At 38.3% G+C, this 17,484-nt stretch overlaps 1 protein-coding gene across 28 annotated transcripts in view; it reads right to left on the reverse strand.

Annotated features, from left to right (window-relative positions):
• LOC120415366 (patronin) overlaps window positions 1-17,484 on the reverse strand; it is an 89,627-nt gene that overhangs the window by 68,972 nt on the left and 3,171 nt on the right. For all 28 annotated transcript variants that reach the window (XM_039576884.2, XM_039576881.2, XM_039576886.2 and 25 more), the window contains exon 2: window positions 14,732-15,670. In XM_039576884.2, coding sequence (XP_039432818.1) covers window positions 14,732-14,800 — 69 coding nt within the window. In that variant the 5' untranslated portion in view covers window positions 14,801-15,670. The remainder of the gene's footprint in view (window positions 1-14,731; window positions 15,671-17,484) is intronic.

The raw sequence follows: 17,484 nt of genomic DNA on the forward strand, positions 1-17,484 counted from the left end.
TAAGCAAATGTTGATGAATAGTATTATTTCAATATTCTCAAAGTGCCATGATTTTTTCAATGAATATGATTTCGAATCGGCATACGGAATACATTTTTGGATTCCTTGGACAATTTTCCACTAGGAGAAGGTAAAATAAATTCGTAAATAATAAATATTATGTGATTTTGAAACAAAACTTTAAAAAATCTCCAAATTTAAAGGCATTTAAAGTAGAACAAACTTCATATAAAATGTGAAAACTTTTCATTGGTGTTTCAAATTTAGTTTAAAATGTAATATGAATCAAAAATTTTATAAAAAAAATACGCTTTAACTAATTTCGGACAAAATTCTGACTTTTCAACAATTCTACCTAACATTCATATGTATTTTGTAAAAAAGTTTATAAACTTAGTTAAATTAATATAAATATTTGAAGTGAAATTAAAATTTGAACACCATAAATCTGATTTTAACAGGAAAAACTATGACTATAAATTTATTGGAAATGATTTTTCCATTATCGAGTTCTATCGAGTATTTAAACAGATTTTTAAGCAACAGGAATCGAGCGAGTTGTGGCGCTATAACCACGGCAAATAGTGTCCAGGGCATTTGTGAAAATACAGTGTCCCATCCTCGAGGGTCCCGGAGCACCAAAACTTCTTAGCTGGTGGCTTCCAACGATTTATTGCTCTTACAAACAGGAACGTGAGCGGGTGATCCCCACGTTTCTTCCTCCCCTGTCGATTCAGAAATGTGTTGTTGTTTGAACATTCGTGCTCAAACTCAATCCAATTCAACGAATCATCTTTGCGGTAAACTTTACGCAGTTGGCCTGGTCGCTTTAACGTTTGTGATGTTTCAAAGCAATTTATTGCATTGGGGCACTGCAATTGTTAATAATGACAAGAGGATGCTAGGCGTTAATCAACCTAAGGCATTTTCCAGGATGCCCTCGAAAGACTGGCTGCGCTAGGGTTAGATTAGATTAGATTAGAGATTTTTAAGCAACCGGAATCAAAATAAGTCTGCTTTTACTATTAAATTTGGTCTAATGAAAATGTTAAAACATTTTTGGAATCAATCAATAGTACTTTAAAATACTACCGATAATTCAGTTTTCCAATTAGAAATGCAATTTAAAATTATAACATGAATTATAAAAAAGAACACCATTTAGACTGGTACAAACATTTTTAAAAGTTTTTTTCAACCATTACTACTTTTTGTGAACATTACTTCTTGAGGAACGTTGAACACTTCTCCGCTAAGCTTAGTATGATTCCATACCATTCGGTTTATTATTAATTCATATTTTTGATTTTGCAGAATAAAACCTATCATGTCACCCCGGTTTACGATTTGTTTAGAAAGCTCACCATAAATGTGATAGTTTATTTTTATTGCATAATATCTTTATTAATGTTACCCAACAAATAAGAGAGCTTTTATTAGTTATGAATGCTTCAGAAAATCATATACTATACATAGAAAACAAAGTTTAATTTTGGTAGGCTGAAAAATTGGCAGGATAAATACTACATCTTTTTTTCAGCATTTTAACCTAAATGTAAAATTACACATTTTTATTACACAAGATCTGTCACCATTCCCAGATGTAATAAATATCACCATTTTTTTTCTGTGCAAAATAAATCCTTATTGAAGAAAATGTATACTTAAGTTTGTACTTTGAGAATTCCCGGGAACGGGAATTTCCTGGTATTTTTTCCTTGATAGGAAATGGGACGCTCTATGTTTGCCCTTTTCAAATGTAAATCAACCATTTAGAATATTCAATATATTTTTTGTGAAATAAGAAATTTTAACGAACGAATATTTGTTTAACATTTGAAAACTTATTGGTGTTTTAAGGAGGTATTAGACTATGACAAGCTTGCACTTTTTGTGTTTGACAGTTTGCCAAACTCGCCGGCATGTGCAAAATGAATGCAGACTGACGTTTCTGAAAACAAGATAAACACAACAAGCAAACGGTAAAAAAGTACGAGTTTGTTTGTTTGTTTGTTTGGCATATTCTATTAACTCCTTTAGTGGTACTAAGAAAACTTATTTTTAAATGTTATAGATTCTTTGTCTTATGGTGGCTGTATTTCAGAAACGTGAAGACCGACTTTCAATGTTACTTAGACGAATAGGAAAAAATATGATCTTTTCAAGAAAGAAACATGTAAAGAAATCATCAATTTCTGTCAATTTTATTCCTAATTCGTAAGGCGGATTCATTTATTTTCAACCTTTGCCCAAACCTTTGCCAAAGAGACCAAATCGATCAGAAAATCTATTTTCAAGATACAAATTTTCGAATACAGATTCCAAAATTGTATGGAGACTTGTATGGACTACCTAATTATGCCAATATTTTTTCTTTGGTCTTAGAAATAACGTCCACAAGATTTTAGGCAAATCTAAATTTCTCTAAAGCGATCTAAACGGTCGATTTAATGGAGAATTATTGCTCTAACTATTATCAAGTATTTGAACTCAATGTTTTATAATTCCTGAATAGCTCTCCTCAACGCGAAACGCAAATCCACCTACTACAACGGTATCCACTATCGATCGGCCGCGTGTGCATACCGAATCAAGGTCATACCGTAAGAATTTCCATCAAATTCGCCAATGAACAATTGCATCGGCCCCCGGGCCATCAATCGCTGCATAGCTGGATGATGATAGCCCAAAAACGGGTTGTTATCGCGCGTTTTTTCTTTGCACACCGCGCTCGGTTGTGCCATATGTTGCGAAAAATTAACCGCACCGCGCACCAAGAAATTGTGTGCGGCAACACAAAATTGCGCTCGCTATTTGCAAATACGGTAATGAAAGTGTTACTCGGCTAGTTTTCGATTTCGTGTGTGAGTTTGCCGCTCCGACTATATGGAAAAGACACACAACACGAACGACGACGACGACGAACGGGGGTTGTTTGGTGGATTGCAGGCAGGCAGGCAAAATGCTCCACATTTGGAGAAACTTAATTTCGCCAACCCCCTCGCGTGTCCTCACCCCCGGTTCTTCGGTGGAAAAGTGTGAGTGGTGGGGGGAGCCAAAAATATATAGAGAAAAAATAAATTAAAAGCCGGCTTAAGAAAAGCGGTCGTTGATGCGCTTCTCCCATATCTGATTGCAGCGCCCCGCGCGATTGCTCGATGGTGTGCTATTGGATTTGGATCTATTTTCAGTGTGCGAAATAAATATGTTGGGGCACGGTGGGGTTCAATGGGCACTCCAGTACAAATTATCCTGGGATAAGTTTCTTGAAAATTTAAGCGAAACTTATACCTAATTTAGACTATTAAACCCCATGAAGTCCTTAGCAGCTATAGAAACTAAATCTGCCCCAATTTCCCCCAAATCCGTCAACGACATCGCAAACGACACGAATCCGTTCGTCTGTAACGGCAGTTCAAGCGGTGATGTCACGCATTTTGCCTGAACGCTCCTCAGCAGGTCTGCCACGAGAAACCAACTCCGTCTTGCCGGTACACACACACACACACGCACACGCGAATCATCTGGAGACAATCCGCGGAATTCCCAGCGAATAGCACACTTGCCAGCTGCAGCCGAATACGGAGCATGAAGAGGACTGAGAGAGTGGTACACAGTAAAAAAAAATCATGGTAAAATTTCATCTAAAAAGGAGTACATCTTTTATGTCAAAAAAAGCTTCAATTTTACCTCTAATAATGTGTAAATTTACATCTGGCAGACGCTAGGGAAAAATATCTGTAATCCCAAAAAAATATCAAACTGGCGATAGTTATATCTAGCTTACTAAGTCCGCGCCCCAACCCGCACGGCCATCTCGCCGCTGTGAAAACTTGACGATCAAAGCCAATGTAGCTCTATGTATTCCGTACATTGTATATGTACCCTTCCCAGCAAAAAATCCGATGGTAAAATCGCATGCAAAAGCATGCACATCACCTTGGTCAAAATAAACACTTAATATTACACACTGCATGTACAATTTTTGCAAACACTAAAAAAAGTTGCAACCAACGGGATTCAAACCCAGCACCAACAGTACGGACTGGCGCCTTAGCCCACTCGGCCATCAGACCGATGAAAAGTTGTAAGGATAAACGCATATATGAGCTTGACATTTCGGTCAAGTAGGTTTCCCATACTGATGGACTACATATTTTAGGGTGTAAAATCACATCAAATTTTATAAAAAAAATGCTATATTTATTTTACACCCAGGCCTTTTACACGCAGCTGGATTACTACTTTTTTAGCTGTGTTTATGCAGTAAATACAGTATACAATGTACGGAACACATAGAGCTACATTGGCTTTGATCGTCCAGTTTTCACAGTGGCGATATGGCCGTGCGGGTTGGGGCGCGGACTGAGTAAGCTAGATATAACTATCGCCGGTTTGATTTTTTTTTTGGGATTACAGATATTTTTCCCTAGCGTCTGCCAGATGTAAATTTACACATTATTAGAGGTAAAATTAAAGCTTTTTTCTGACATAAAAGATGTACTCCTTTTTAGATGAAATTTTACCATGATTTTTTTTTACTGTGTACCTTAGAAGAATTGTTCTGGGATGCCTCAGAGGAGTTAAAAATTACGTCAGGCCTCAAATTATGATTTTCGTTAGATCTTAGAAATACTTCATAATTTCTTTGAACATGTGACTAATAAAAACAAAATTCTCAATTTTGTTTGATACACTCCATATTCAATCTTAAAACATATTCTGGAAAGAGTTCGCTCTTTATTCGATTTTGATTATTTTATTACGGGCCCCGAGGTCGACCGGGGGTCGACTCCGCGGGGAATTCAATCATTGTCGAGCCACAAACCAAGCTGCGCGACGGGGAGGCTGAACAGTGGTGGGCAGCGCGTGAAATCGAGACGATTCCGGGGATAGCTGGAATGTGTTTGCCTGGCTGACTGGCGCTAGTAGCACTTAGGTTAGCGAGTTTCTGCGTCTACCAACAACAATCGTAAAGTTGATGGTCGGAGTTTGGGGGAAAGGAATTTCTTAAATTGCACTTTCTGTGGATTCGGGACTGTTTGGTGAATCAGAGTTAGCGGATTTGTTGGATGTTGAGATCATCGACCGTTTGATCAATACGCATTAATTGTTTTCTTTTGTCTGAGATCAAAATAAATAGAACATCAAGATACTATTACATGAAAAATTTGTAAAATAGACTTTTATTGTCTACTTTTCAAATTCAAATTCAACACATGACTTCACAAGGCTGAAGGTGCATGTTGCACTCGCAGACTAATTTCTTCCATCAAAATTCCACCTCCACCTCCAAGTTCATCAGCAATTGCTGCTCAGTTCACGTACAAACACCTCTAGCTTCAGCGGTGATGATGCTGTTGGTGCGCGCAAATCGCGCGAACAGGTGAAGGTCACTAACCTTCATTCATACCACAGGTGAGGCGTCTCCTACAATCAAGCGATTCAAGACCCGCGACTCGGCCTATTCAGAGGAGGCTCTTCTACACGCCACGCCAAATGCGATTTCCTTTTGTTTTGATCTTTATCTTCCGTCCGCAAAGCCTCTACATGTACCAACTGCAAGTAAGTAGTGGTTGTACCGATTTGCGTGTATGTGTGCAACTCACTCACACTATCCCGAGCTTGCTTTCGATTCAGATTTTTCAATTTGCTCGGCCCATAGTGCGGTTGTTTTCCACCTTATAATCATCAGATCATTTTCTTGATTCGCCCAACCCTGCACCACCACCCCACGATGCTCCACTTCTCCGGCCGGGAGAACCAGATGACGTCAGCTTTTTTGCGCTACCCATCTTCGACGGCATAGATATCGCTCTCTGGTCGTCGGACGCTATGGTTCCGTGAAATTCCCCCAGTGCCGCTGTCGCACAGTTGGTAGAAGTTAGTAATTAGACACGGTTGATGGTTGAGATTGGATTTGGCTCGCCAAGACTCGCTGGTCTGGGCTGTGTGATGGATAGGTATAGTAGATCGTATGAAATTGGCTCGAAACGATCCACTGAAGAACCGGAATACGGTTATGATCTTGTGTAGTCTGAGTTGGGAATCGGTACTAACTTCTTTGGAATACTCTACTGATACTTCTTCATACATCTGTATGAAGTCTCACGTTTGAGTCTAACTCCTTACGGTTTAGTCAATCAAGAGATACATCCTTGTTTACAAATCCCAAGACCATCGAACATCGTTACACCCCAAATACAACACATCCGATCAACATTCATTGTTCACAGCGTAGAGCGCACACATGTTCAACTCCAAAACAAGGCCGGCAATGTTTCCAACTAGTACTACATGCCTTCATTTTCCGCGGAAAACCTCGTCGTCCGTCTATGTTTACCCAAAGTTCCTTCTCCAGTTACATCAGCAGCGCGGTAAACAAAAGTCCAATCTGGGTGCAACCAAGGCAGAGAGCATACGTTCTCATCATGTAGATTTACATCCAAAATAGGAGAGCGCGCGCGACATTCGTGGAATGATCTAGACGTTGTCGTACTACACAGTCCCGGTAACGATCACGTGCAGCGACGGCGTTGGGGCACGCTAATGAGTAGCGGATCGCTTTTCCAACGCCGCCGCCGAGCTTATTATTTACTTTCTCACATGTTTCGCGGATGCCGGTTTGGATGATGTTGGTCTTCTGTGGAATTCTATTTTAAAACGAGGCGTAGCGATTCGGTTACTGGTCCGGACTACGGGTATCTTGGAGTTTGGGATCTTATTCAGATTAACTTCGAGTGGAGTTTGAGCTGTCTCGAAGTAGAGCAATCAGGTGAAAATTGGATCCACGTGAACTCACGACTCGCATGATCCATGAAGATCATGCCATCTACCACACGGACGCAGATAATAATAGCCGAGATGTCACGCCAAGTCGGGTGAACCTTCCAACCAAGACGCGTTCGCTTCAACAAGCCGGTTCGAGTGAAAGCATCCCCGAAAACAAATAAATCGTGTTCGCTTTTCTATTAACCTGTCGCGCGGGAAGCCGCCTGAAGTGGATCAACTGTCGCAGCGGTAGATTACGAGGAAATAATTTAGATTAATGTGTTGGGTGCATAATTTTTCATCTCACGCTGCTGATCCAGAGAAATCGACACCAGCTTCAGAGGGTTGCGTTTTTTCATGGGACGACGGAAACGGAACGCAGAGTAAACAACGTTGCACTGAACCCCAAACGTGGATGTCGTGATCCGATACGGGCAACTAATTGAATCGCCACGAAGTTGAATTTGTGTAGAGATGATTTATTGCTCCATTTGGAAGAGGAGGTTTCCGTGTTTGGAACATTATGTTTTATTAGCTATGCTGATTGGATGCACAGATCTTGCGGTTGTCGATCGACTGGAACTCGGAATTTGTGCAGTACCGTAAACTGGGGTGACATTGATAGGTGACTTGGATACACAATACCACTGCTGACCTAATAAAATTTAACGATTAATTGCTTCCTTCATTTATATCAAGTAATTACTTGGTACTAATTCATTCAGAATAATAATAAAAAAACCTGGGTGATGAGGTTACTGGCAAAAATCTATCAAAGTCACCACGAGCTAACGAAGTGAACCTAGTTTACGATACTTCAAATCAAATCTCGTGCAATTTGTATTAAAATATACACTAAGTGTCTTCGATTATCTTCTTAACGAATTGTGATTGTCTGTTTTAGAATAGATAATAATAGAGATGAAATATCTCATAAAACTCAATATCTGGATAATCTGAAGATCATTAGAACTCTTAGGCATCTCTATACAATACCCAATAATCATTTCACAGCTAACTTTCCCCGTTGTTAACATTCCAACGCCCAAGGCTCCAAAAAAGTTGGAACGGTAACTTCAACTCGCTGGTTCTCGGGCATAATTCAACCAATCAAGATGATTCTTCTTTCCAGTGATTTGTTAGAATGTCTAGATGATCCTAGAACTTGGCAGAACTTAATTTGATCAAATCTGTAATTTTTGCGATCAAAAACATCGTTCCAACTTTTTTTTTCGCGTGTAAAAAAAAATTCGCCAAAAATTCCGCGGAGGCAGTCGTTTTGAAAAAAGGTGGAACGATGTTTTCGGTCGCAGAAATTACAGATTTGATCAAATTAAGTTCTGCAAAGTTCTAGGATCATCTAGACATTCTAACAAATCACTGGAAAAAAGAATCATCTTGATTGGTTGAGTAATGCCCGAGAACCAGCGAGTTGAAGTTACCGTTCCAACTTTTTTGGGAGGCTTGGGCGTCCGTGTAAGTTGGACATGCGTTGGGCGTTCCAGTGTTAACTGCGTGGAAATAGTTAAAAACTGTAAGCTGGATTGACTAAAACAACCTCCAAACGCCATCAAGTCAAGTGGCGAAGGTCACTCCAGCTTCGCTGGAGGTCGTAAAACCTCTGTTAACGACCCACAAAGTACGAGACATTTTCTCCCGAATGCTTATGAATTCCTTCGCACAAGAAATACTCATACTAGGGTGGATCTCATGCAAACAAACTTGGCAAAACGCAAAAAAAAAAACACACACACACAAAAAACAAACTATGCTGCCAGTTATGGAATGTGAACCTTGCATTTTCGAGAGCAAAAAAGATAAATATTCATACCGTTTCTTCGGTGCACGGTGCTGTCTTTTTGCAGTTTGTTACACCTTTCATATTTTGCACCCATCTAGTTGGACGAAGCTGAGTCACAGACAAGGGGACACAACCCTGATAATTTGCAAACAAGTGCTCGATTGCACATGAAGTTCCAGCTTACTTCATAGTACACTCAAACCCCGATGGTTTGACACCAACTGTTGTCAAACGAACGGGGTCACTTTTAAATTTGACACCCCTTTTACACGGAGTTCACACACACTACCAAACGTTTGTTTTGATAGTTTGCGTGAGCGCCGTGTAAAAAGTGACAGTTCGCCACTTTTTAGTTTGACTTTAACCTACCAACGGGGTACAAACTAAAAAAGTGTCAAACGAAAAAGTGACCAACCACCGAGGGATAAGTGTATACTAAAAATTTAGTATTGAAAATTCTCCAAGAACACCAAGTCCTACATCTGCTAAACTCTGACTGAGTCACCAAGACGCTTCAACAGATGTACCTACCTACTAAGCTAACCTCCCGACAGCTGCTGCAGGCAGTCGCGTAATAATGGTAGCTTTAAGCCAGTTGAGGTCTGTCTTCACCGCGTGCATACTGAGTGTGTGCACTAAGAAGTGCACCACCACCCCTCGTTCATTATGTGGTGCAAACCACTTGAGCACAGGTGCACGAGATGGGGGAGACTCCCCTTCTCTATCTACCTGTACACTCGGTGAAGGATTTTGACGGATGTGTCTTGTGTTGTATTATTTGTTGCAACGGTTATCTACGCGCTGTTATCTCTCGGCATAATATTCATCGGCGGCACACCGTGTTTCGGGAAAGTTCGACCGGCGGTTTTTGCCTTGAAGAAACTGCGGAGCGAAGAGATCCGGAGTCTCTCCAGCCCTCTAATAGATGCGCGAAGACGAGCAGAATTTTTAATTTATTAGCTATTGAAAGTGGTGCGCAAACAAGTGGTGGTGATGGTGGTAATCCGCCGTTTTAGTGGCACCATTGTGTACACTTTCTGTGTAAACCCAGATTTCAGGTGCGATTCACTCTGCAAGTTTTATTATAATTTCAACGAAATCAGATTACGAAACGTTTGAAGCTCTGATTCAGGTTTCGTCCGTTGGTGCATTCAGAGTTCGATAAAATTCTTTCTTTCGCTGAATAGATAAGACAACAGCAAACAACTGATTAGATTTGTAAAATGGGAATGAACGTGTTGCCACTTGACCAAGTTGAATGACTACTTTAAATTTTAAGAAAACAAATAACAATCTTTCTTTGAAATATAAACACGTGATGGTAGTACCATCAGTGCGAGGGACATTGAGCCTGGGGAGAGAGGTTGGATCAAAACGATTTTTCACGAATTTTACCATTTCTCAGGTTCTTCTCAATGAAACTTAATTCTGCTGAAAGGATTGTGTAGTAGTAGACATTTTAGGATGACTTAGTTGAAAAAATTTCGTTCCTAAAAAAAATCTAGATTAATTTTTCAAAACAGCCAATGAGCCATAGGTTTCCTAAGTAAACAAATTAGAAACTTGACATATGGTTATATGGACATATGTCAAGATTTCTATGTTGATTGTAGATGACTGCCGTAAGTTGCGCACTTTTCTAAGTAGGTAACTTATCTATTTTACTTTACTTAACTGCTAAGTGATGCTCTGTTATTTTATCTAGATATGAGTCCGAGCAAGCTTAGTACAAGTTTTCGTTTGCAGTGAACCATGTTAAAGAACTGAAAAAAGTATTATTTTTATTTTATCACCGTACTAAGCATTTATCTTTAGTTATCATGCATATTGATTTTTGACAAATGTCTGACTTTGTTCAACATTCTATTGCTATGTCCATCAAACTAACCAAATTGTATAAGTGCGAGATTCTTATTTATTGAAATGGGAACTAGTTTTAGTAAACTTTCTATTAATATAAATATGTGTACGTTCAATTATTCTATTCCGATTTCATCACAGACCTTATCACATTTGGTTTGTTGGAAATTTATTAGCGTTTTGGCTTTTGATAAATGGATTGCTTCTAAGAACTGCAGTGATGGGGATCCATCCAGCTCTTAATTTAGTACTCAATCCAATACAATACATAGTTTAATTACTACTTAAGTGCTATTCATTAAGATCACAGTAAACCTCGACTTAAATTTTTATGTGCCTAGGCCGTTCTTTTTTTGAAATGCTTTTTGTGTTATTTTCTTTTAAGTAAACAAATATTTGGAAATAATCGTTCAAGAGCAAAATTAACTGTTCTGAAAAATCACTAAAATCTACGAATCAATCTTTGAACCAAGTATTATTGTTTTCATAAAAACTAGTCACTAGCACTCAGCTTTGTCTTCTTTTTTCCTTTGGACGGGCTGGTTTTTCCTTTTCCCTGTCGTTTATTGCGATATGCTTAGCTATTGAGAGGTAGGATCGCTTTATGAATAGTATGTCTTAAATTCAAAATCGTACGACACTTTACTACATAAAAAAGGGGAGTCTTGCCTGCACACAATTTGATTCACTACACACCAAACTCGCATAACTGAATTCATTTAAATTCACTCAAATCTGCAGCACACAAGATTTAAAGTTTGAAAGCTTCATCCAAATTTTAACTGAAATTCACCTGAAAACTTTCTTAAAATTTCAGCAGTAAAATTTTCAGTAAATATTGATTTTAAAACGAATTTCCTAATTCCTAAAACCATTTTGTTTTGCAAAACGTAACATGAACCAAAATTGTGAATAAAATTACTACTATCTTAACAAGATCGTTTGAAGTTCGCAGCCCGATTACCGGATTTTACTCTTAAACTTTGCCGATCATATAATATTAGGGGCAGGGGGGCAGAATAGTCCGTCTAAGTAAAATGTACCGAAAACCTTAGAAAAAAAAAACATACAAATTAATGAATTCAGTGTACTAGGCTTATGCTTTGGAATGTTCTCTTCAATGTTTTATGCTTGGTTGATGAAAAAATAATTTAAAACAATTTTGAAGCCCTTAAAAAAAACTTTTTTCGACTACTTTTCCAGGGTGCGGGGTAGAATTACCACCCTGCTGGGCACTTTAGTAAACAAGCCATTTCGTCTATACAATGTTGATGTGTGATAAGAAATTCCATAAAGTTAGACCACTTTTATAAAAATAGTCACTCACCAAAACAATCATTTTTGAAAATAGTGTTAATATGTTGAAATAAGACACTATTTTTACAAATAAGCATCAAAACAACTAAAAAATCAACTAATGTTGCATTAAACGTGATTTGTGAAGCCACCGGGAGTGAAATAATACATTTAGCTAAAATTTCGTAACCCAGGTATTAGGTTGGTAATCGTAAACGAAGCTTAGTAGATAGCGACTTGTGCCATCTTACTTTATTTACAATATACCAATAAAATACAGGGTTTTAATAGATTTAAACATAAGTATTCATTCGTACTCCTAGTATTTTAAAACTATAAATTGCTTGAGCTTCACTATTATAACGCATTAATAAATTTATTAAGTTTATTTATAATTTAAACCGAATTACGCACTCCACAACGTAGAGATTTTATTCTAGCGCTGGGATAATCACCAACCTCGTGTTTTTTTATTTGTGAGGTTTGGCTCGGCCGAAAATGACATCTCAGTACAAAATACAATTTAGCAGTGTATATTTTATGTAAATTACGCTAAGTCTTTATCTCTACATTGCTAACTAATTTTTCGGAACCTTTTGAAAATCTATCACTTCATAAGTAATTAAACTTTCTTCTTTTTCCTAACGTTAGGTTCGACTGATGGCAATGTTTGAGTTTGTTGCGAGAATTTAAGCACTTATGATGTGTATCGAATGAGTCTTTTTAGCTTCTTCACCACACTTTTTGATTGTCGCTCTTAGACTATGTATCTGCGCCCTATTTATTTAAATAAATGTTTATTTTTTCGAGCAGTTTGATCTAGGGACCATCCATAAACCACGTGGACACTTTAGGGGGGGTGTCCACGTGGTTTATGGATGGTCCCCTATTTTAACTGAAACAAAAATCAGAGTAAATATTTAGTTTTTCTTCATGATTTCAAAGGCACGTTGTTTAGAAATTTTGATTGATGATGACTATAGCAATAGTTTTTGAACAAAGACATGGATTAATTCTTAGAAGATTTTTTTTATAACAAGAAAAGACTAAAACAATTATAAACTAAAGGTGAACTCTTTAACTGTTTAAATGCATTGCAACAAATTATGCCTTATCTTGTTCTGCCAACACGCTTAATTTTAATTTGATACTTCCTGTAGGGGCAGGGGGGGCAGAATGGCCCATGGGGGCAGAATGGGCCACCCTTGGTTTTGGGCTTTAGAATGGATTTAGACCAACTGTAAGGCAAGGGTCTTATAAAGGACGTCAAATAACTTCACCATACCGAAAACGACGTTTGAATTCATTGTATTCTTGGAATTATGAGCAAAAATGTGAATTTATTAGAAAAACCACGCAAATGTTGTTTATTTCGAGGTTTTTAAATAAGCTTTCTGAAAAGTTGGATTGTTTGAAAAATTTTGCTCAATGCTTATAACGATACTAGATGTTACTACCAAGGTATACAAACAACAACGGAACCTTGAAATCATTTAGAGGCTTGGTGGTGGAAGTGTTAAATTAAAATCCACTTGGGGGCAGAATGGACCACCCTTATCCTGCCTTATAAAAACAATCAAAAGTTATGAAATTTGGATTAAATGGATTATTTCACTCCTGGTTGCTTCACAAATAACGTTTAAAGCAACATTAGTTGATTTTTTAGTTGTTTTGATGATTATTTGTAAAAATAGTGTCCTTTTTAACATATTAACACTATTTTCAAAAATCTTTGTTTTGGTAAGTGACTATTTTTATTAAAGTGGTCTAACTTCATGGAAACTATGTTAGAAAGGTCCCTTAAGTCATTTATTATCTCCCTTCAACGTTGTATTAGACAAAATGGCTTGTTTTCTAAGGTGGCCCATTCTGCCCCGCAGGGTGGCCCATTCTGCCCCGCACCCTGGAAAAGTAGTCGAAAAAACTTTTTTTTAAAAGTGGCTCAAAAATAGTTTTAAGGGTGCACAGCAACCAAGGAAGTTGTTGTCTTCTTATTCCAAATTTGTCAAACTTACGGACCCAATCCTGCAAGAATCTGATTGTAAAAATAGTCAAACTTTGTTGTAAATAACTTTGAAGACAGTAATTTAGGGGATGAATAAAAAATCATAACGATAGTTCCCGTAGTTTTGAAGATACTAAAATGTCTGTAACAGAAATCTGGGTGCAAAAGCTATGGTTGATGTGTACCGTTAAGCTAAAAAATTTCATCAACCAAGTATACAACATTGAAGGGATGTTGTTGTTGTTAATTCATTTATTTCTGGCAGCTTTAACCTTCTTGGTCATTCGCTGCCCTAACATTGAAGGGAACATCCCAAAGCATAAGCCTACTACACTGAATTCATAAGTTTTCATGTTTTTCTATGGTTTTTGGCACATTTTACTTAGGCGGGCCATTCTGCCCCCCCTGCCCCTATGTCTGATTTTGAAACTATTAACGTGATGGCCTATCTACAATCACTTAGCTTAGAAAATTTCACTTAGCTTAGGAATTTGAATCAATGGAAATGAAGCCGAGCTTCTACAATGGAAAAGTAATCAAATTAGAAACTGACGTATGGTTTGAAAAATTTCAAAATCTACGGTAAGTTGACGTTTCAATATCAAAGGTAAACAAACAACTGCACTAAGCTAAGTGATTGTAGATAGCCCATAAAACATGCAAAATTTACAGAAAGTTTCCTTCTGTGCGTGGAAGTGGCCAGTAAAAGGTTAAAAAAACGGAGTAGACTTATACTTATATTTATAAATGACATAACCCACAATCATTATGGTAATAATGAAAACCAGAAATGGCAAAACATTGTTTCTGTCATCTTTATTCCTCTCGGTTGTAGGATAAATCGGTCCGTAACCCCTACAACATTCGATCGATTGAACCTCGTCGTCGGAATCACCCACCGAAGCCGCTCCAGCTGGAGGCTGCTCCATATCAATACAAACATCGCGGTTCCCTTTAGGTAGCAATAACTTCTGCTTAGAACATTTAGGTTCACTTACTAAACGGGACTCCATCGTCTCCATCTCGCTGCCCGATGATCTCTGCTGCTGCTGCTTCTGCGAATCCATTCAATCCACGAGCGTAGTCTGGGTGGGCGCTCCCTTAATCACTCCTCCTAGCAGCAGATTATACGCCGCACATGGGCGATCTCACGCGTGTTGTGACACTTTTTACACGACCTCGTCACTCGCGATTCCCGTCTTCTTCTTCTGTCTCACTGTTTATTTGGAATGACTTCTCCGTCGTCAAAAAGCAATTACTTTCTCCTCCAAAATTTTCCAAACTCTCGTGGCTCTTCGTCCGCCACTCTGCTTCTACAGCCGGCGCTACCCACTTCAGGCAGGGTATTCCACTTTCTTCTTCGCACACTCAACACTCCCACCAATTCGCGTTTTTTTTTCGCGAACCGCTAGATTTGTTTCACTTTGTGGTGTTGTTTGCGCGCTGCTATTGTTTCACTTGCTTTGGAGGCAAATTAGATTGCAGCGAAAATAAACTCTTAATCAAACAAATTGACACGCGCACACACACAATCTCTCTTACTTAGCACACACTCCCTCGCACGATGTCAGCACACTCTGGAACCGATGACGGAATTCTTCCACTTTTACACACTAAGCATTCGAGCTATGACACCCAGCGGTGATGAGTAATCCACGAGACACGGACAGTTCGAGTGCGCGCAAGCTGGCACCTTCCGGGGCGGTTCCGGGCCACGGTTCAACCACAGCGCCCTGATTCTTCAACGAAACGCTCGATTCCGCGGAAAATACACCGCACGACTGGTCCGCGACCGCGTTCGGAGGGGTCCAAATCTTCCGGCCGGGCGAACCTACTACACCGCCGCGACTCTCCGAGTGTCGTCGTTGATTTGGGGTAGTGGTGGTAGAAGCGCAAGCAACACACCGCCAACGCTGAGTTCGAGTCGGTTCGTGTCTCTGAAAGCAGAAAGAAACAAGGGGAACATGAGCGAGCTGTTCGGGGTTCGAATTTAATGAATTGCTGCTGTTGCGAAGAGGTTGCCAGATTCATCACTATTTGGAGCAGGCAGGCAAAGGTAGAAGCATTCTTGGGTACCGTAGAAGAGAGTAGGTAGGAAGTTCTAGATTCTAGTCAGAAGCATGTATGGTTTGTTGTTAGCATTGATTGGGCTTAACACACCTCAATGTTCGATAATATGTCAGTTTAATATCTGGCGGAGGGGGGAGGGGAGGTCGGGTGGGGGGGTTGCATCTGAAATCCCGTAATATTTGAACAAACTTGCCTTGCGTTTTTCCCAGCTTATGGGACATTTATGCAAACATTGACAGTTTAGGCCGTTGTAAATATGTTTCATAGTTTATTCGTTTTCGGTTTTACGAAGCATGGTGGGAGACGCGGCCTCAAGTCAATCCAAGTTCGGTCTACACCCACAGGAAACAAATGTTTCAAAATCTTTCACAGTGTATTTGCTACAAAAAATGTTACCTTTAATAAAAGGTTGCCACATTTGATTCTGTATTTTAGAGGGTCAAAAATCTGTACATGTATCTGTATCATAAGGGACAAAAATCTGTATTGACATTTTAGAACAAATTTTTAAACAAGAAATAAGATCTTGTTTTAACACATCAAAATAACAAACAATCTAGCATTTTAAGTCTAGACTTTTTCACAAAAATTTATAAAAATGTTTTAAAAATATTTTTATTATTTAATTTTTGTTTCGGAAAATCTGTAAAGCGAACTGTCAAACTTTGTGAACGTGTTTCCCTAAACACAGAGTTAATTTACGGGTGCCACGATATCTCGAGATGGGATAGACTTAATTAGCTCAAATTTAGGATGAAGACTCTCTAGACATATCCCGTGTGCATGACGAAGAGCGATTTTAAAATTTTTCTTCAAAAAGAATACAAAAATCAAAAACTAACGATTTTCAATATGAAAAACTTCAAAATACTTCGGAACCGGTCTTCACCAAAATGTTGAGCCAATCGTTTAAAAATTATTCGAGTTTAAAATCATTAAACAACCTAAAAGTTATAAAAAATATCTGGAGTTTTTTTTTAAAAAGGTCCAATAGACAAAATTTTAAGTTTTTGATATTTGGGTGTATTTTAATACCCCTGACTCAAGGTGGTTTCAAAAACACCCAAAAAGCAAAAACTGGAAATTTGGTTTATTGGACCTTTTCAAACTCCAGATATCTTCTTTCAGATTAAAAGTTGGGATTTCTATCTACACAAAAATGAGTAAATGAAGTAGTTCTCTACGATTTTGAAAATATTTCCACGATTATCTTATTTTAATTTTTCGATTTGGATGAAACATTGTCCATGCACTCCTATGTCCAAAGAAGTATTTTTGCATCATTAGTTTTGGGGGCTGGTCATACAAAATGGGTATGTAAATATATGAATTTCTGTATCTTGAGAAGGGATTTTCTGATGAATTTGGTGTCTTCGGCAAGATTGTAGGTTATGATTAAGACTTTTCGAAAAAAAAATAGGAACACGGAAAAAAATCCGATTTAAATTTACGAGTTAAATTTCAAAAATATGTATTTTTTAATTTTCAAAAATTGTGGATATGTTGATATAGGACTAAAAACGACATCTTCTGAGCCATAGTTCGTGATAGTGCAAAATGACGAAAACATCGAAAACGTGGACAACAAAACATTATAGCAAAATCAAATTGACACGCACAAAGTACTCTACAATATTTTTGATAAAATGTACCGAATTTTCGATTTCTTAACGTTTTTTAC

This window comes from Culex pipiens, chromosome 2 (assembly GCF_016801865.2).
Source record: "Culex pipiens pallens isolate TS chromosome 2, TS_CPP_V2, whole genome shotgun sequence".
Lineage (NCBI taxonomy): Eukaryota > Metazoa > Arthropoda > Insecta > Diptera > Culicidae > Culex > Culex pipiens.